Below are 19,756 nucleotides of genomic sequence, written 5' to 3' on the forward strand. Positions count from 1 at the left end.
ACTACACTTTCTGTAACATAACCTCAAATGAGGCGCCTGGTGTGTGTGTGTGTGTGCGAGAGTGTGAGGCAGTCTGGTGTGGTGAAGCAGCAAGCACGGACCCAACCCTGGGACTCCATTATAGAAAACACACAAACACATAAACACAGGCCTGCACGCCCACACTTGCATCATCTCTAAAAGCAAATCATCCACTAACATTTCAGCTGATTTTATAGTTATCTCTGTCCGCAATGAATAAAGCCCTCAGCAGCCCTGTCCTCATTGGACCTGCATGAGACAGAGACAACCTAAACGCTTACACAGCACCTTACTGTACAGTTGCAGGGCAGGCCGGTACCATGACTCTTCGTCCACGGGGTCCAGATTGAGGCCTGATCCTTTCTTTCTGGGCCTGAGCAGCTACAGAACAGGTTTCCTTCACACCCCAGCACTAATGGTAGACTTTCAACATTAGCTGTGCTCGGTTCTGCTGGGCTGAAGCGAAGACCTGGATACCCAACAGCACCAGATGGGAGACCAACATACTTTCTGGATCATCAAAGGCAGCGTTGGGGGAATTAAGGCAGTTGTCCCCTCAGAGATTGAACACACGACAGGACTCTGATTTTGTACCGGTGACGGTTGACGTCTCATTTTCATTATGGATCCTCATTCTTGTCTGTCTTTTTGTTTTTTCTTGCTCGAAGTGGTCAATCAGAAGCTCTCAAGGCTCTACTTGGGGGGTATGACAACAAGTGGAGGCCCCCTCCTTGGCCTCCACATCAGAACTTGGGCATCGTTGGCGTTGGGCCGGACCATGGAGTTAGAAGGGATGGGCTCCATTCGGGTCAGCACCCGCGGCTGGTCCTGATGGACCCGGCCCACCAGCCTGGCCCTGGAGCCCAAAGGCAGGGACGGATCCACGGCGATGTCAACTCTCATCCTCCACTTGATGGTGTGGAGCAGAATCCTTTCCCTGGATGTGGTGTTGAGCGCCACCAGCCAGGTGGTGAAGCTCTGGTCCCGTTTGATGTTTGTCAGTAAGGGTGTGTTGGATTCGCTGACTGGTACGGCCCAGGTGACACTGGGATAGAAATTGTCATTCATGCTAACAATGAAGCGGGACGGCTTGGAGGTCGGGCCCACTATGGTAACAGTCTCTGTTGTGTTTCCGTACCAGGGGTAGCTGACGCCGTCCGAGTCACTGATAGCCCTCGCCAGACCTTCTCGTAGCTGAGGAAGCTCCCAGCTGGACCTGAGAGGAGACAGACAATAAGGAGGTGTCTGAGGAACGGCATATTTCATTTAACGAGCTACGCATTGGCAATTTCTACCTTTCGATTGCTACTAACTTTGATTGATAACTTGCTTTTAAGTGACCCAATAAATGTGTTGTTTTAATCATTTTGTAACAGGCTGATTCTTATGTTTTATTTCAGCTAAATCAATGTGTCACCTTTTTTTTTTAGTAATTATCTATCCTTTTATTCTTGGAGATATTATCTTTTGACATTTTTAGATTAAATTATTAGTGTAATTCTCTCATTCACAGCATGGAACCGTAAAGTAATAATAAACAAGCTGTCAGGTTGGAAGTTATATTTTATGAGGCGACTCTTTTATTTGAAAAATTAGATTTGGATAAAGACTCGCAGCATATTTGTGGAGTAGGAAAAGTAATGATTTTCTGTTTACGCTGTAAATAATAGGATCTTCTCAGAAAGGCGGAACAAGACTGGAACAACCGCCTGCACATAGTGGCTCGGTGTGTCAGTGGATTAGCATCTCTTTGTTGTTCCCAACATGTTTTTGTCATCTGGTGACCCCCTTCCATCTTTTTTGTCTTCTGCTGACAAGACAGTCTAAACCCAGATACCCTAAACTCATCAGAATGAAACACCCCCTCACACACGTCCTCCAGGCCTCCCATCACTGGGATATACGGGAGGATGCAGTTTGAGTGTGAGAGCACCAACTTGTTCAGCTCCTTTTAATAGCAGTCACAGGAACAGAATCTGTCGGTGGGCGTTGGGATGAAAGGAGGCTGAGATGCAGGCGCAGTGAACCTGCTGCGTGCACAAATGCTGCTCGTCTGTGCAACTCCTTGTGATGCACACGCGTTAAAACAATTGCTATACAGTTTATACAAGCATGCATGCAAAAATATTCAGCGGCTATTATATGAATGAATCTGCAGACCATGCAAAACGTCATTATTATGCAGGTGACGTCATTGAACTCACATGCCGACGTCTCCATAGGTATTGTAAAATTCCATCTGGGTACACGCCTGGATCCAGCCGACCACCCACGTCTCATTGCGCGGCACCGGAGGCATCACAATCCGGGCCGAGGCTTTAAAATAGGGCGTCTTGTACCGAAGCACTATGGGGGAGTTCTCCTCAATGAACGTCGGGCAGTGATCTATGGCCGCAAACAGGTCGTGCACGACGACGTTCTCGCGTTTGATGCGTGACTTGTTACAGGCGATGCTCTGGATGCAGCCCATGGCTGCAGTGCATGTAAACGTGAAGGCGCAGGAACAGCCGAGCGCGCCTGCAGACGGGCTCGGAACGGCGCGGCTCTGTGAGGCCGCGCATCGGAGGGAGCTGTAAGGCAAAGGGTGTGTGCTGCCGCTCTGTGCGGGCCCGAATCCGGATCACAACAAGGCTTCAGTGGGTCCAGTGAGACCAGAATCCATAGCGGGTTACGGCCAAACCGACCACCTCCGGCGGCGCTGATCTGTGACCAGCCCGGCGTGCACGGACCCCTCCAGAGGTAAGAGAAACGACGCTAGTAAAGCGCCAAAGTGGCTTTTTATGTGCGTCTTTTCCTGTCTGATCCAGTCAGTCTGCGCTCCTGATCGAACCCCAAGCCCGTCGCCTTTGATCCTCTTCTTTCTTCCCCGAGCTGTCATGTCACAAGAGGCGTCCGGGGACCGGCGGACACCGGGGCACCGGCCGGGGGTCCCGGTGGTCGGGCGGGTAAGCGCGTGGAATGCCCACCATACATGAGATTGCGCTCCTGCCTTTAACACGAGCGTTCTTGTTCGTCATTACTGTTGACTCGGCGGGGGGGGTCCGGGGGGGTCCGAGCATCTGATAAAGAAAAAAAGCTTCCTCTTGCAGCGTGAGGCGACACGGACCGCGTTTTCACGATCAGAACAAGGGAGACATCCGGATGCAGATTAACCCGCTGAACGCATCTGAGTGAAACGAAACCAGCGCGTAAAAAGTCCGATCAATAACGTTACGCAGGAGTCGCGTGGGGCAGAGCGCGGCTTCGCACCCGGACATGATGAGAGCCGCGTGGCTGCGCGTCGCTGTCCAGCCTGCGTGGTGCTGAAGATGCGTAATGGACCAATGGACGGCGGAGGAGTGTCTCTGCACACTAGTAGTCAAAAATAGTACTTCAGTGTAAAGGCAGTACTTTTAATTAAAGGGGCTTTACAATATATATTATTGTTAAATTGACGCGTAGGCGGAGCGTTTCTGTTTGTGGAAACATTTGATTGGCTCATTGCAGTCAGCTGATGCTGCGTCGAAAGCGCATTTTCAAAATAAAACAGTCTTCGCCAAACAGTCATCAATAACAATTCAATAACAAAGTCGTTCCAACGACGGAGTCCAGTGGAAACTATTTTCTCAACGCTGTCAGTGATATTGAGTAAAAACGGTCACAAACTACAGGAGAACCTTAAATTGTAGCATCACCATGCAGGAAAACGCTCTTACGATTATTAAAATTATTACAAATCATATTCTTTTTCCTTTCGCTCGATGAGGGCTACGAAGAGAACCGCTTCCGGGTCAAGAAACTTTATTTTGAAAAACAATGACTTTTGCGCTGCCACATGTCGTCACTTCCGCCACACGGACTCCCCGGGCTGCTGCTCCACGTTCAGGAGGGAATCGACGTCCTGTTTGACTAAAACACGAACATGTCGCTGTTATAGAACGGAGGGAGCTCCGCGGCAGCGTCTCCGGGAGGATCAGCATGGTGAGCCGCCGATACTCAGCCTCACAGCGCGCTCCGCGCTAAGCTAGCTGTTAGCTTCGGGCTTGTTCTGAATGTGGTTTCCTCCCTGCAGGTTCCTGCAGACTTCAAAGCGCTGATTCAAAGGTTTTATCACCTCCAGACGGAGCGGCTGGAGACGCATCGGCTCTTCGAAGAGTACGTTTGGATCTGAATGTCACTGAATTATAAATCTATTAGTTTGTGCTTGTGTATTTCTGGCTGATGGACTTGTCCTGCCTTCCAGGGGACACGATGACAGGGCCCCGTTATGACTTTGCCTTGTCTTCCAGGGGACACGAGGCCTACTTGAGGACAGGGCCCCGCTATGACTTTGACTTGTCTTCCAGGGGACACGAGGCCTACTTGAGCACAGGGCCCCGCTATGACTTTGCCTTGTCTTTCAGGGGACACGAGGCCTACTTGAGGACAGGGCCCCGTTATGACTTTGACTTGTCTTCCAGGGGACACGAGGCCTACTTGAGGACAGGGCCCCGCTATGACTTTGACTTGTCTTCCGGGGGACACGAGGCCTACTTGAGGACAGGGCCCCGCTATGACTTTGCCTTGTCTTTCAGGGGACACGAGGCCTACTTGAGGACAGGGCCCCGTTATGACTTTGCCTTGTCTTCCGGGGGACACGAGGCCTACTTGAGGACAGGGCCCCGCTATGACTTTGCCTTGTCTTTCAGGGGACACGAGGCCTACTTGAGGACAGGGCCCCGTTATGACTTTGCCTTGTCTTCCAGGGGACACGAGGCCTACTTGAGGACAGGGCCCCATTATGACTTTGCCTTGTCTTCCAGGGGACACGAGGCCTACTTGAGGACAGGGCCCCGCTATGACTTCGCCCACTACAGGCAGCTGGTCCATGAGGTGACTCAGGCCTTCTCTGGCATCTCCACAGACGTCCTGCAGCTCAAGGCGAGGCTGCATAGTGAGTTCAACAGGCCAGACCTTTCAGAGCATGTTGAAAAGCTGCAGGCCAAAGAGAAGCACAAACTCGAATTGGTAAGCAAACTCAACCCCCCCCCCCCCAGCCAGTAACTACTGAATGGTGTGCGATTTACATACAGTTCCACTGTTTCACCAGATGGGGGCAGAGTTCTTCCTCAAATCGGGTTGTTTTGCCTCATTGATGCTCAAAATTCAGCGATTCCGTTTTCATGGCGGCTCAACGGCAGAAATATTTAATAAATTAATGTAGAACAAACCGAAAACTGTCCCTTGGAAAGAAAGAAACTGCTGCAGAACATTAGAGATACACTCAGTGTTTACATCCCTCGGATAACAGGAGGGTTAATGATTTCATCACCTCTGGTACTTTTGTATGAGGTTTTATACTGCAGAGTTCTTCTCTGTGTATATTATTCTCATTCATCCTCTGATGATTGTTTTGCATTAATTCGATTCTGTGCCTCAGACAGCCAAACTGCAGCTGGCTAGGCAGCAGAGCCAGGATCACCCAGAGGATGAAGACTGCCAAGAAAAGATTAGAGAGATCAAGCACGAGTAAGAACCCCCCCCCCGAGCTTCTTATAAATCACTCGGTTTATTAGAACAAAACTGATTTTCAAACATTGTTCTTTGTTTCTCGGCTCTTATCCAGGATCATCAAGAACAAAGAAGCTCTGAGTGAGATCATGCAGGACTTTAAGTACGACTCTGAGGAGTGTGAATGACCGGGGGGGGCTGGGTCGGGGGGGGTCCTGCAGCCGACCTCTTGCATCACCAGCGTGAAGCCGACGGATCTGCTTGGTGTTCTCCGCTGCACTTATTGATCCCCCACAGACCCCACCCTGCTTGCTGCTGCAGTCTCGTTTCAGTCGTCCGCTAATTAATGCATCAGGAAAAAAAAGAGAGAAATGTACCAGAACTCGTTCCTGTTGTGAAGATCTGTAAATACTCAGGTGTCAGATAATTGTTGGAGGCTCATCCAGTGATCTTTGTTTACTTGATGAATTGTGTTTTTAATAAAAAAACAAAATTTTGATACACATTTTCTCTGTATTAAATATTTCCTTCTGACTCAATAACTGCTTCCGCGATGAAAGCCGTTTCCAAACGATGGATTATTTGTGGTTGTATAAATGGGGGGGGGGGGGGCTGACGGTCTCTTCCTGCCGGTCGCCACGAACTCGTTTTAAGACTGCTTGGACAAACACTGCAGTGTCCCTCAGGCGGGGGTGTTGGACTTCACAGCCGGGACCCTCGGGGGGGCGGTTATCTGTCAGTGCTTCTCGGTGCCGCTCTTGAATTAAGACCAGCGGTTGCGCTATGAATTATAGTCTTGCGGAATCTGAGAATCCAAAGCAGATGATTCACGTCAGCGGGATAACCCGCCTCATTAGGAATCGACGCAAAACAAATTCTCTTTACCCTCGTCTTTCTTTGCAGCATCTTTCTCCTCTGTGGATCGTTCCTCCTCCGGCCCGCTGCTACATCTCTCTCAAGGTCGTCGACGGGAACCTGTCGCAGTTTGTGAGCAGATAAATTATTCAGTGTAGGAAGCCGGAGCGAAGCGCAAAACAGAACTGCTAAACGGACTGGATCAGATGGAGTGAAGGTTTCTGGGATGAGGCTGAGCTCTGCGTGCCGTTTGGCCCCAGCGTCTCCTCTGAGAGGGGGCTCCCATTGTCAGAGGAAAAACAAATGTATACCCAAGTCTCTTTGTTGTGGCCGTCGCGCGGAGATCAGAAGACTACATCGTTAAAAAGTGTAATAAAATCAGCATCTTCTATGATCCCATTTCAAAACCACATATTTCACCTGATCACGAAGTCTCGTTTGAGACTTCCCAGAGCCGGTTCAAGAGAATCAGTGCTCTTTGTGCTTCTAAAAACAATTCTGACCGCATTGCATGACAAAAGCGGGGTCAGAAATTCAGCTGTGGACTTGAACGCAGCAGAGACTGCTTGTGGCAGCTGCTCAGCACAGACAGTGGAGAGAGAGAGAGGGGGGGGGGGGGGGTTCTGCATCCCTACCTGGTTGTGAGTCGTGCGCGTTTTCTGCAGCCACGCCCTCCACTGGTCGTACAGCTTGATTGAAATGCCGCTGTAGCCATATGCGTGTTTGCGGAGCCAGCCAAAGAACTGCTTGAGTTCCCGACGCAGGGTGGAGTTCTGCAGGGCATCACAGGAGCCGCTCTGCAGCCGCTCTGAGGAGGAGGAGGAGGAGGGGGAGGAGGAGGAGGAAAGCATCAAGGTTATAGTACAAGGTGGTGAGCTTTTAGAACACCTTGTTAAAAATGCAATAAAACTGATAATGAACGCTTCACATTCACGGCTCTGAAGATGAAACATTACACCGAGGTCACCCTGACGACCGTCCTCTGTGCAGCAGAGCGACCTGCATCCACACAACCTATCTGTGTGTGATCATGTTGACGTGGTGATTAGCATTTAGCACCTCATTAGAACAAGGCCTTATGTTTTTATGTCCTCATTATTTATTGTCTTTGTTGATGTTTTTGTTTTCTCTGATATGCATTTAACCAGAATCTCAGCTGACGGCTTGAATAATTCCTGCCTTTGATGAAATCCTCGCTTGCTGCCAAATGCTTGATGCTTGATTCATTTAGTCAGTTCTTGGAGAATGTTTCTGTGTTTTAACTCGCTATGGAGTTAAAACAATACTTTTTTTGGGGGGGGGGGGGTATACAGTCAATTCTTTCTGACAAGCCACAGAGCCCGACGACGACTTCCTCCACATCACCCATGTAACTCATTACCCGCTCCGCCTGCCCTCGAACCTGCTTCCACTCAAGCTTCACAGGCCCCGTGTGCACCGCCACAGACAACCAGCTTATTTGCTTGATCAATCTTTGAAGCCAACGACCAACGTCTATCAAATGTCCCCACTGGCTCCGCGCAGTTCCTTCCAATCTACTGCTGGGAGATCCCTATCAAGGTATGCAGCCCATTGATGTCTGACTTGTCCTGGGTCACATGCGGTTTGGATCAGCTCATTCCAGATGTTGAGACATTGTTTTTCTGGCTTTAATCGGCGACGAAATGTTGATTATTAGAGAGGAACAAATGGTCGAGATTTCTTTGCTTCTCAGACGTTCGGGAGACATTTTGAAAGACGAGAGACTGCAAAGGGAAATTGTAGTAAATGTCCAGGCACCATCTCCTCCTGCGCTATAATTCCTTCAATGATTTAAAGTTCTCTCTTGCACTCACCGCTGCTTGGCGTGGAGGCAGCAGCCGGGTGGCTCCAGTTACTCCAGGTGCCGGCCTTTCTGGAGCCAAAGATTCCGATTGGATTACACCTCATCTGGACAAAATAGACGGTCCTGGGCTGGAGGCCTGCCAGCCGACAGGACGTCTGGTTCCCAGCATCGTCCACCACCTGTGAAAAAGAGACACAAAATCACAGAGGTAAGTGTAATAAAAACAAAATCCAGCTTTTTAAAAATGTTCTTTTAAAACTTGATTTGCTTAATCCTCTCGTTCAAATCCAGAAAACGTCCAGTGTGCACCTACACAGCAAAGAGCATATATCAGAGAAGTTTTCAAGGAGCTCCGTGTGGATCAGAACCAGCTTTCAAAAGTTTACCAGCAAAGCAGCACAAGCAGCGTTCAAGTACGCGAGTATTATCTGATGTGCAGTAAAAGCACTTAAATATCTCCCAGGCGCCGTAGCGACGGAAGGGTATGTGACGGTCTGTGTGTCAGAGTGGGTGAACCACCTTCCATTCACTGCTGTCCTCCAGTCTGTAGCGAATCTGATATTTGGCCTTAAACAGGATGTCCTTGAGCTCGGGGGGGCTGGTCCAGCGGACCGTCAGCTGGTCCTCCAGGTCGCCGACGCGACTCACCTGCACGTCGGCCGGCGGGTCGGTCGTCACTGCAGGGACAAAGGCCAGTGGTGAAAGGGTTGAGTACACACAGTACTACAGTATATGTTGTAAGAATGAATGAGTGAATAGTGAGGATGCCCCCCCCCCACCCCCGAATCATACACAGGTTTGATCTATGTTTAAGTAAATGTATTTGCATGCGAGTCTGCAGAGACACGGTGTCTGATGTCGGGAGAGAAAGACCACAAATGTTTGCCCTGCCTGCTCCAGGCAGGGCTAACCCTAACCCTAACCCTAACCCTAACCCTAACCCTGCCGCAAAGGAACATGGTTTCTGCAAAACATCTGCATTGCCACATTGAAAATCCAGCGTGCACAAGCCATTATTCACCTAAACCTCATGGTGGGAATAATCCTGACCTCCTGCAGAGCAGTTTACAGAGACGTGTTTACAGAGACAGTAAAGGCCTGCTCATGTCTCCAAGGTGTAATTGTTAAACAAGAATAGATTTTTCTTCCTATAGCTATGACTTTAGTGCGACGACTTAGGATGATGATAGATGTTTTTCCAGATGTTCGTCACCTTCAGGCATTCTCGCGCCAATTGCAAAGATGCTCCCGAGTTTTCCACGCAAACAAAAGTTGAGGGGAAAATGAAGGTTTTTGAATTTGAACAGGTTTAATTTCACCCAATGAAAAAGTTCCCCTCCTGTGCAGACCGTTCAGTCTGTAGCTCCTCCGTCAGTACGGAACCTTTTATCCGCCGCAATAAATTTTGCAAAGAGATCAAGCAAAGAAGTAAAGAAAGAAAAATTTGGGTGGGGGGGGGGGGGGGGATGAAGGGAACGGCATCAGGAGAGACAAAAGCCTAGCTCATTAACTGGCTTGTAAAGTCGTGTTTCCGGCTCCAAACATCCTCCACCAGCATCCCGGCGTGGGCCTCTGGTTTTCAGCTGTCGTATTGTATTTGTTCTGCTGCAGTCAGATGAAGGGAGAAAGGAAAATCAAGTCTCTGAACGCTTTGTTTCGTTCCGGGAGGCAGTGTGATGCATCACCCATGCGGAAGCGTTACTGGTTCTCTTCCCACCCGCTCACAGCTCTAAGTTATCTGCTTCCCGGCGTGCAGAGGGGATGAACGGAAGGAGAGAGGATGTTCCGTCCAAGATATTAAACACCGTCTTCAAGATGAGAAATGGGAAGGAATATGTGCTCTCCGGCATAGTTAATAAAATGTTAATTTACCGGAGCCAAAATAAAAGTGATCCCAAAAGAAGAATGTGAAGAAAAAAGAAGAATGAAGAAGAAAAAAAAGAATGTACCCACCTACATCAAGGATGTCCAGGACGGTGACGTCAGAGTTGGCGGCGCCCAGCTGATTGGCCGCCTGCACCCAGATCTCATACGGGGTGAAGAGCGCCAGGTTGCGGGGAATGCTGCAGGAGTAGCGCTGCTTCGCTGCGCTGTCGCTTTCACACTCCTTCTCTGTTCCGTACCACCTCGACAGAAACGCAACGTCCAAAAATAACTTGTGCCGTCTGTTTCTGAAAAGTTCTATTGTTTAACACAGTAAACAATAATCCACGCCGCTCCACGTGACGCTAATCTACCTGCGTGCGTGCGTGCGTGCGTGGTGCTGAGTGGGATCTGCAGCAGCTCCTGCAGCGCTCACCTCAGTTTGTACTTCAGGGTGTATTTGGTTCGGATGTGCGTCTCGCCCTGCCCCCCCGGGCTCCACTTGCACGTCAAGTCTTTGGTGTTGCGGGACCAGCATGTCAAATTCACCGGTTTTTCTGGAGGCACTGCATAAAAGAAAGAAATGGAAAACCAAACAAACAAAAACAAAATTCCAATGAAGATTTGTATAAAATAAAATAAAAAAATAAGATTGAATCATTTGAATAATTTTAATATATTGAAATTCTAATTCCTCTTCCTTTCCTGAGCTCATTTAAATAGGTCCGAAGTGGAAAGCTGCGTCCTGTGTGATCTGACGCGTCTTTTCTTGGACGTCACGGCTGCGTCACACTCCGAACTGGTGTTCCTGAACTACCGACCGGATTCCCATTGAAAATGTTTGCTGCAAAACGTTCCACTTTCAAACTTACAGCAACTGAGAGGTGGCGAACACAGAAAAAAATAAATAAACATTTTGTCCAAATTTTTCTGAAAAATATTGCTGCCATCAAATTCTAAATGAGGATATAATTTTCTCCCCCCCCCCCCTAAAAAATATGTCATTTTCAAATGAGACATTTTCCGCTACACACTTACATTTTTCACTAAGTCTAACTAGTCTAATTATCACCACCTGAATCGTTGGGTCATTTTAAGACCCTCTTAGTTTATGAATCATAAAACATGCCTTCATTTTTTTTTTTTTTTTTAAAGAATGGACGCTAAAGTTAACGTCTTCCTACTGCCCACGTAGAGACATGAGCCGGCCAGGACGTGTCCGTTGGATCGGTGACACACGAGGTTGTCTCCAGACTGCTGCCGGGAGCCGTTGAGCCGGTGCAGGGTGATGCTCAGGGTGTCGGGGGCCACCACGCTGTAGGTGCTGCTGGGGAGAGCCGCCCCGTTCAGGGTCCAGTACAACGTGCTGGACAGGAGACCCAGCTCGGGACTCAGCGTGCAGGATGCTGTCAGACTGGATCCGATCGTCAGGACGGGATCCTGGGGGGCGATCGACGCTTCATCTGAAAGCATCATCAAACCTTTTCATCCTCAGACAGACAGAAGAACTCCTGATATGCTTTTTTTTTTTTTTTTTTTACACCAGGAGGATTTCTAGATTTTATTTCTTTATTTTACATCTTCATGAAGCTGGAGTGTTTTGATTCTGTTGTACGCACTCCAGATGTCAGACTGTTTCCAGATATTTCTGAATCTATACTATTTAACGCAAGAAGCATCGAACAAATGTAAGAAGAGTGATAAATGTCTTTTCAACACACATTGGAAAGCAAATGACGCATCATTTTGTAATTAATTTCTCAAAATAAACTAGAGAGCAGTTCATCCTTGCATTTCTTTCCTGTGATGAACATCCCATTTGGTCTCATCAGCGTCTGCAGCTGCATGTCTAGTGAGTGCTGTTGTCTAATTCCTGATCAGATCTCTTTATTAATGCCTCGTTGCTGCTTCGTGTGTTTGTTTACACCGTCATTAGTAGAATGAGTGAAACCTAATCAAAGGTTTGACAATTTGATAGTGTTTAGCATAAGTGTCAACTGTAAGAGAATCAATAGTTTATATATTAAGCCTGTTTATATTACAGTAGTGGGAAAATATAAGTTCTTTATTAGAGGTTAAATGGAGACTGGCCGGGCAGGCATATTAGCTGGTTTTATTTCTTTCAGATAATCTTATAAAGTCTTTTCATTCGTTTTCCACCAGAACGCATGAAATGTTTTTTTTTTAAGTTTATGTTTTTCTTGCTAAATTAAGTGTTTTTTCTACTTTCTCATTGCCTGATATCAAACTAAAATGTCAATACAATTTGTAATAAAATAAAAAAAATCTGAACCCAAATAGTTTTTTGGGTCAAATTTAAATAAATGCAAGAAAACAGAATAAACTCAACAAGACACAACCACAAATATTAAGGTTTATATAATAATTATGTTCATGCTCTCTTTCCTCAGCTTTGGGTAAAGAGTTATGCAAATTCAAGCTATTCTATTATTAAAAAATAGAAGCTAATTCATTCATATATAGTCGTCACATCTCTTTAGACCCCATATACCGGTAGGTTGGTACTTCTGTGCAGCAGCTCACTTTGAAAGTTGATTGAACTGTGGTACTTACACACGGAGGACAGCAGCGTGTGATGTGGAATAATCAGCAGGAGAAACAGGAAGGAAAGCATGATTTGCTCCCAGCTTTCCTTCTGGTTCTATTCCTCTTTCTCTGTTGTCGTTATTTTCCGGGTGTGGACGGGTGAACTGAAGCTGGGCCGGCGTCTCTGCCCTGCAGCCTTCGGCCAAAGTCAGGAGACCAAACTGAAACAGGAGGTTTGCTTTAACTCCTGAAGGACTCTGCTCCTCTGTGTTTGCTCCTCCCTTGTTCTCTCACTCAAGGCCACGTCATTTGTGCTCCTTATCTCCCAGTCCAAACACAAACACAAACACATTCCATTATCTTATAGATTCACTTCTCCCAGCCATTCACACTGTCTCCGTTCATTTGATTTCATCTGTTATCTTTATCTTTTATCTTCTTTCTCCTCTGGAGGATCAATAAAAGATTAGATTATTAGCTCTAGTATTAGATTAGGGCTTTCTATGTCAATACAACGAATCCAATTATAAATCTAATTGAAAATATTAATCTCCAAATGTTAAAGTCTAACATCATTTATGACTCCATTCTGGATCTGATCCGGATTAAATTAAATAATAAGCTCATCGGCGGAGGCAACAATAAACAATAAACAGTCAACATTGCTAGAAATGTATGTGATCTAATGTGATCTAATGTGATCTAATGTGATCTAATGTGATTTCAATGAATACCTTATCTGCCACACTGTGCACTGCAGTGAAGGCTTGTATGTGATGATGATGATGATGATGATGATGGTGGTGATGATGATGATGATGCGCATGTGACGTCACGGGCACAAGCGGATCATCGGAGCAGACAGGACCCGGGCTGAGGCAGCAGCATCGACAGCACAGCAGCAGTGGAGCTCCGTGCCGGTCGCCGCTCGACTCTCCGCTCTCTCCCCCAGGATTAGACGCTCCGGCTCGGCGGCAGGATGCGCGGCTCGTCGGCGCTGCTCTCGGTGCTTCTCGCCGGGCTCGCGGCGGCATCCTCGGATCTGTTTGACAACCAACTGGGCGACATCAGCTACTGCAAGAGGCAATGCCAGCTGAGCATCAAAAACAGAAGCCCCGCTAAAGTAAGTTAGGCGTATTCCTGCGTGCGTGAAGCAGCAGCGCGTCCGCAAAAAAGAGCGCATCACGGAGCCGCGAGCTGCGGCCCGACGTTTCAGCGTCTGCAGCGACGCAGACTGACGCGGTGTGATCATCACAGAGCAGGCAGCGACCGGGAGATGAGACGTGGAGAATAAACGTTACTAAACGTTACTAAACGACTTCACCGCTGCGATTTCTGTTCTGCATCCTTTTTGGATCGAGGCCGAAAATGGATGCAGATCATTTCATTCTGCATTTCATATAGCCTCGTCGGAGGAGCCGCATGAATCCGGTCAGCTACGTGCATTTTTCTTTCTTTTTTTTAAAATGAAATGAGCAAATATTGATCTTTTTGTTATTATTATTCGCAATTAAATGATCGACCAAACCAAACGCGGCGCGCGCATTGAGCATGGCGGATCACAGGCTATTGTGTGAGCAGGTTTACGCAGTGTCTCTCTGCACTGGATCACAGCAGGACGGCGGACCGTGCGTGTTAGTTTAGAGTAGATATAGCTTCTACACAATATATTTCTGCGTGAGATATTTCCCAGGTGTGGCTCGGGCGCCCCGCAGGGCAGCAGAACCGCAAAGTCACCTGCTCTTCATATTAAGAGACGCCTTGTTGTTTTAGGTCTGAGAGACAGTTAACGCTGCTACAATAAACAAGGGGGGGGGTGGGGGGGGGGGGGGGGGGATTAGTGATAAATACTAAGAGACATCTCCTTTATAATAAGCGCAGTGAAGACACGCACAGCTGTAATAAACCAGGGATCAGCAGAGGGCGCTGCTTTACCCCCCCCCCCCCCCCCCCTCCATTTAAGATGCAGAACTGACACGTGCAGTGCGTGAGGAAGTGCGTAACGCGCGTCTTCCTCTCCTTTCCCAGCTTTATGCAACTGATCATGATCTTTCAGAGCTTCTTATCGACTGTTTATGACAGGCTGCAAATAAAACATCCTCCAGCGTGTCACTGGAGAGATGCCATGTGATCCCATCGCTGTCTTATTTACTAACAAGGTTATGCTCATCTTATCCAAGAGAGCAGAGCAGACATCTCTAATCGCCCCCCCCCCCCCATCTCCCTCTTGCCTTTGCCTGGCTTGTAGGACTCCGTAATGAATGCCTGTCACCGTGGCTGTCGCCTCTACTCCATCTGTCAGTTTGTCAACGGCAACGCCGGATTCAATGCAAGCAGGGAGGAGTGTCAAGGAGGTGAGTCAGTGTCGAGCTGTCTGTTGGACTGTTAGAGGGAGTTGTCTGGTAAATGTTCCATGAAAGGCATTCAGTTTCAGTCCCTCTTCCTACCTCGAGCTTAAGATCCGAGTCTGCTTTAGGTCGACTGCATGCAGTCGCTTTAATGCTTCTTCTTAGCCTCCATTTGGACCATCAAACCCTCTTGTCCCCCAATATATATATATATATATATATTACACCATGCTTCCTCTTTCCTGTTTTGCTACTGCCCATCCTGTTCTCTCCAGCCTGCCAGGAGGCGTACATCAAGCTGTTGGAGCAGGAGGCCTGCAGCACCGGCTGTGCCAGTCAACCCTCGGAGCCTGAGCTCAAGAGGAGGAAGGTGAGGGAGCTCTGCAGTCAATGGCCTCACACACGCTGATACCGTAAAAGCATCTGAAAGGCCTGATGTCACCCTGAGAGCACGACGCTGCACACAAACTGACCCCCCCCCCCCACCTCCCACAGCTCAGAGCCATGACGCTCCGCCCTAAGCCCCCGTCCGTGATGGAGGCTGTATCCGGTTGGTGCAACGACATCGTCAGCTCGGCCCAGAGCTTCATCTCCTCCACTTGGACCTTCTACCTGCAGGCTGATGATGGCAAGGTGGTGGTTTTTCAGGCAAGTGTTGATGCAGGACCAGGCTGGGCTTTACAGTGCCACCTCCTCTGCAGCGGCGATCAGTTTTTGCTTTTCACAAAAAAGCGTTCATCTTTAAATCTGCACATTTTGGATTTGATCATTTTATATTTTAAAGATATTGCCAAAATGTTCACATGAATAATATTTCACTGGGTTCTATTTGACGGTTTGTTGAACCTGATTACTTTGAACCCTGAACCACTTCAAGACAGGATGTGTTCAGTCTTTCCGGATGATGCCACAGTTTTCCTGGAATAATTTATAGGGGAAAAGCTATGCAGCTGACGTAAGCAGCCATGGCTCCTGTGGCTGAACTGGGGGGGGGGGGGGGGGTATTCTCTCTATGTTTTTCCCAGACTGTAAGAAGACAGTCTGACAGGGATTTCTGCTCTTGCAAGGAGAGAAGTCAAACTAGATTTTTAGAGCATAAATCATAAATCAATATTATAAGAGTAAAATAATATTTGTGCAGAGCTCGATCGTTAACTGATTCACTGCAAAATAGATAAATCAATGCTAACTGCTGTCTTGCAATATACGATGGTTGAAAATCATAATGTTAATACCCACAAAGATTTTGCATTTCATATGTTTTTAATTGGAGGTTAAAAGCCATATTGTCAGCAGACCTTTATGGATTATTATCAGAGCTAACCTCTGTTAGCTGTTAAGGTAATGAAATATATGCAATGCAGTTTGGTGTGCTGCCAAAAAAAAAAAAGCCAACCCCAGTCTGTACACCTGAGAGGGTTGAGTGGGCAAGGTCACACAGCGGGACGGGGACAGGGGCGTTCAACTCCATTCATTTCAGCACTTTAATTGTTTATAAATGTCCTTTTAAATAAACGTCTCATGCCCTCAGCTCCATGCATATTTGATCGGTGGCAGCGCTGCGGTGAACTCATGTCAGGATGAAACGGGCAAAAGGATTTAAGAGAGACTAACTGACAAAAAAAACCATCCTCGGAAGTAATTTCTGGAATTTGCACAGATTCAATGAATGGAGCTGATAGATTATTGGTTCCTGATCACACCATTAGGAGGTCCTGTCGGTTTGCCTGTTTGATGAAGAGCTGGAAAGCTCATTTTAATTACATTTATTTGAAGGTTTAATCTTTTATTTTTCCACTGGAGTTGAACCACTGCCTTCACTTTCCACCTTTTCCATCGTGCATCTGGATCCAGATGCAGATTTATCATATTTTCACAGTTTCTATTGCCGGGAACGACAAATGCAGAGTTCTGTGCAGCCCCGGCAGAAGTGCGCGCTGCCGACAGGGCTTTCCTGTCGAGCTTGAATGCATTTCTGAAATCAGTGCCGTAAAGCACTTACACATTAAAGCTATAATAAGGTTTGTTATGTCTGGCCACTAGCATACCTAACCATATCCTCCAAATGTCCCAAAATCCAATCTGAACCTTGCATCCTGGTCGGGGGGTTTTCCCATTTGGATAATGTGACTTTCATGACATTTTTAGCTACATAATTAAAGGTCTCGATGGGAAATGATAGTATTTATGTCCCCTCACCCATACAGAAGGGCAAACATGCTAAAATCTGCTATTACACTGCAGCAACTATTGCACACAGACCTCATATAGCGATGGAGCAGCCGCGGAACATGAAATTACAGACATTTATGTTGGACCTGGTGATGGATGTTTACTCTTTATGGCAGCGACGTGGACCGAGAAGGATGAGGGGAGGCCAGGCCCCAGAGGATTGTGGGAAGCCTGTGTTTACCGGAAGCTGGCAAACTGCCATCGACTTGACAGATTGATTCTGAGCGTTGAAACAGCAGCAGAAGTCCAACTTAGTTGAGGAACAGAAAGGGAGGCAACACTGCTCGCAATATGAATCACGTGGGTGTCCGGAAAGAGACGTTTGCAGCATCCATCAAGTTGCTGACGTGAGATGATGCGCAGAACAAACTGAACGTTAATCACATTTGTTTTTCTGCAGGAATCAGCATTAAAGAAAGAAAAGAGAATAGAAAAACAGTATTTCAGTTATAATATTACAAGGAAAATGACTTCATCAAGTCCAATAGTATAAAGGTTTTGGCCTGTATTTCAAACGTCTGACCTCGTTACTATGTCTGTCGCTGCCAATTTATTAAACGGAGAATGAATTTATCTGCTTTCACGTCGTGGCGTCAATATAGCAGTGGGTTCACGTGTTCATTGATCCATTTAGTGTCTGCATCAATAAATACCGGGAGGTTTAGTGGGCCTTACGGTACCGCCTGCAGCGGCTGTTGTAGCAGAGGGAGGGTCAGCAGTGGTGAACCAAAGACTTTCTCCTTTAATGAGTTCTCTAGGGAGAAACTGTGTGTGTGTGTGTGTGTGTGTGTGTCTGCAACAGTTGCTTTAAAATGTGTTTTTCAGTTCAGTCAGGGTTCGTTGGATTTAACTACACAGTCCCAGTCGCCTGGACCCAGCCTCGTTCTGGGACGAGTCACGGGTCACGGCGCTCCGCTGAAAGTCAGACAGCTGTGCTGCATCTGGAACTATAAAAGAAAATGGAGGTTATAGTTGTTTGTTTTATTCCTCCCCTCAGAGCCAGCCGGAGATGGAATACTCTCTGCCCGAGCTGCAGGCTCCCCGAGCCAACGTGGCCGACAAACCCTGGCCGCAGGGCCGCTCTCACACCCAGAGACCCCACGGTAGGAACAGGACACACATGCGCATGAAGCCTTTTCATAACAATGCTCCCTGGTCCTGCAGGCCTGAGGGGACACGGAGAGAGGGCAGCGTCCAAAGCGGGAGGCAAAGGGAAGCATCCCGCCCAGCAGACGGACGACCTCACCGCAGAGCACGACTTCCTCGGATGCATGTCGAGGTGAGCCGGCCGCGTTCCCCTCCTGGAAGCTCAGCTATGTGAAATGGAAGGTCGTCTTTTGAAACGCGGTTTCTCAGTCTGGTTTCCTCGCCCGCAGGCGGAACAGGAGATTACGTTTGTTTGCTGTGCTGTTAGTCGGATTACACAGAAACTACACAAAGGATTTCAACGTAGCTTGGTGGGACGATGGGTCTTAATCCAGAATAGACCCCATTACATTTTTCCAGATGAAGGGGAAGATCTGGGATGCAAGATTTGAAACCCTTTTCCATGCTTAGAGGAGGAATTTACAGTCTCTGGTTTTGTTCTAACCCCGTTCTCCAGACGCTCTGGACTTCCGCGGTGGATTTTAGCGGCCTGTCTGTTCCTGTCCATCATGGTGATGCTGTGGCTCAGCTGTGCCAGCCTCGTCACCGCACCGGAGCAGCACATCAAGACGCAGGTATAGGCAAACGTTTTTAAAGGCCGATGCAGAATATTTGAAAATTCATTGTTTTATGCAGTTAAACTTATTAAAAAGTGTGTTTTCCTGCTGCTCCTTTTACAGCTGAGCATCAACGGAGACAAAGAGTTTCTGGATAATGGCCACAAGGTCGATCCGTACCATCTGAGTCCCATGATCGCCGTCGGCGTGAAACAAGTGGACCCGAGTCAGGAGGCGGGGCCGCTGCCGGTGAAAGTTGACCTCAACAAGACCTGCGTGTAGACCGGAGCTCCGTTGTGCTCGCCTCCCGGAGTAGCCGTGTCTGAAATGGTTGGCCGGCTGCTGAAACGCATCACGAGACTCGCTCAGTCACTATAGGATCTTTTTAAAAACATCTTTTTAAGCGCATGGCACCCTCCTGTCATTTAGAGCAGTCACACTGAAACATCCCGCTTGGTCTTGTCGGTCTGGTGGCGCTTCATTCACTTGTACAGTCCACGTTTTTGTCAAGTCCGTCCTCAGAGCTCCCTTGATAATCTGCTTGCTTAAGCCGATCAAACTCATCATAAGCCCATTGCTTATTGATAAGTCGGTGCTCTTGTCTCTCAGCGGACACCGGAGACATATGGATTACATCTGGAAGCTGTCCTGCCATTCATCATGTCTGGCATGGACGAATGCTGGAAATCATTTTGGATTTAATTTGGCCTCGTTCACACACAGAGTTTGGATTAATTAACGGATGACTGAGAGTGAGAGAAAAAGGAAGATGAATGAATGAATGAATGAATGCTGGACTTGTGAGCGCTGCAGGAAACAGATGCTGCAACAGGATTGTGATCCGTTTACCACTAATGAGCGGTTTAGAAATTCACACCCGCCAAAACAGAAAT

General features: G+C 47.7%; 4 protein-coding genes across 4 annotated transcripts; 2 read left to right on the plus strand and 2 right to left on the minus strand.

Moving 5' to 3' along the window:
• Positions 1-714: 714 nt before the first annotated feature.
• On the minus strand, positions 715-2,509 carry fam78bb (family with sequence similarity 78 member Bb). The gene is made up of 2 exons (XM_068743728.1): positions 2,226-2,509; positions 715-1,237 (listed from the first exon to the last, which is right to left on the minus strand). The coding sequence occupies exons 1-2, from the start codon at positions 2,489-2,491 to the stop codon at positions 715-717; spliced, it is 789 nt and encodes a 262-aa protein (XP_068599829.1). The 5' UTR covers positions 2,492-2,509.
• A 1,336-nt stretch (positions 2,510-3,845) lies between these two features.
• rex1bd (required for excision 1-B domain containing) lies at positions 3,846-6,058 on the plus strand. Its single transcript, XM_068743783.1, has 5 exons — positions 3,846-3,981; positions 4,073-4,155; positions 4,803-5,007; positions 5,420-5,508; positions 5,606-6,058. Exons 1-5 carry the CDS (start codon positions 3,979-3,981, stop codon positions 5,676-5,678), a joined length of 453 nt encoding a protein of 150 aa, XP_068599884.1. The 5' UTR covers positions 3,846-3,978; the 3' UTR covers positions 5,679-6,058.
• A 213-nt stretch (positions 6,059-6,271) lies between these two features.
• On the minus strand, positions 6,272-12,668 carry crlf1b (cytokine receptor-like factor 1b). Its single transcript, XM_068743514.1, has 8 exons — positions 12,608-12,668; positions 11,218-11,496; positions 10,470-10,599; positions 10,124-10,296; positions 8,690-8,847; positions 8,181-8,349; positions 6,981-7,153; positions 6,272-6,295 (listed from the first exon to the last, which is right to left on the minus strand). Exons 1-8 carry the CDS (start codon positions 12,666-12,668, stop codon positions 6,272-6,274), a joined length of 1,167 nt encoding a protein of 388 aa, XP_068599615.1.
• An 879-nt stretch (positions 12,669-13,547) lies between these two features.
• Positions 13,548-19,145, plus strand: tmem59l (transmembrane protein 59-like). Its single transcript, XM_068743855.1, has 8 exons — positions 13,548-13,703; positions 14,829-14,934; positions 15,204-15,298; positions 15,424-15,576; positions 18,158-18,263; positions 18,325-18,439; positions 18,764-18,881; positions 18,987-19,145. The coding sequence occupies exons 1-8, from the start codon at positions 13,560-13,562 to the stop codon at positions 19,143-19,145; spliced, it is 996 nt and encodes a 331-aa protein (XP_068599956.1). The 5' UTR covers positions 13,548-13,559.
• The last annotated feature ends 611 nt before the right edge of the window (positions 19,146-19,756 follow it).

Source organism: Brachionichthys hirsutus, chromosome 9 (genome assembly GCF_040956055.1).
Source record: "Brachionichthys hirsutus isolate HB-005 chromosome 9, CSIRO-AGI_Bhir_v1, whole genome shotgun sequence".
Lineage (NCBI taxonomy): Eukaryota > Metazoa > Chordata > Actinopteri > Lophiiformes > Brachionichthyidae > Brachionichthys > Brachionichthys hirsutus.

Excerpts from the sequence above, each read along its gene's own strand:
- fam78bb (XM_068743728.1), bottom strand. The coding sequence starts at position 2,491 with ATGGGCTGCATCCAGAGCATCGCCTGTAACAAGTCACGCATCAAACGC. Across the intron at positions 1,238-2,225 it reads ACCTATGGAGACGTCGGCAT|GTCCAGCTGGGAGCTTCCTC; the intron begins GTGAGTTCAATG and ends GTCTCCTCTCAG.
- rex1bd (XM_068743783.1), top strand. Across the intron at positions 4,156-4,802 it reads ACGCATCGGCTCTTCGAAGA|GGGACACGAGGCCTACTTGA; the intron begins GTACGTTTGGAT and ends CTTGTCTTCCAG. Across the intron at positions 5,509-5,605 it reads ATTAGAGAGATCAAGCACGA|GATCATCAAGAACAAAGAAG; the intron begins GTAAGAACCCCC and ends GCTCTTATCCAG.
- crlf1b (XM_068743514.1), bottom strand. The coding sequence starts at position 12,668 with ATGCTTTCCTTCCTGTTTCTCCTGCTGATTATTCCACATCACACGCTG. Across the intron at positions 8,848-10,123 it reads CCTGGACATCCTTGATGTAG|TGACGACCGACCCGCCGGCC; the intron begins GTGGGTACATTC and ends TTGTCCCTGCAG. Across the intron at positions 7,154-8,180 it reads TGCCTCCACGCCAAGCAGCG|AGCGGCTGCAGAGCGGCTCC; the intron begins GTGAGTGCAAGA and ends CCTCCTCCTCAG.
- tmem59l (XM_068743855.1), top strand. The coding sequence starts at position 13,560 with ATGCGCGGCTCGTCGGCGCTGCTCTCGGTGCTTCTCGCCGGGCTCGCG. Across the intron at positions 13,704-14,828 it reads AAAACAGAAGCCCCGCTAAA|GACTCCGTAATGAATGCCTG; the intron begins GTAAGTTAGGCG and ends CCTGGCTTGTAG. Across the intron at positions 18,440-18,763 it reads TTCCTCGGATGCATGTCGAG|ACGCTCTGGACTTCCGCGGT; the intron begins GTGAGCCGGCCG and ends CCCGTTCTCCAG.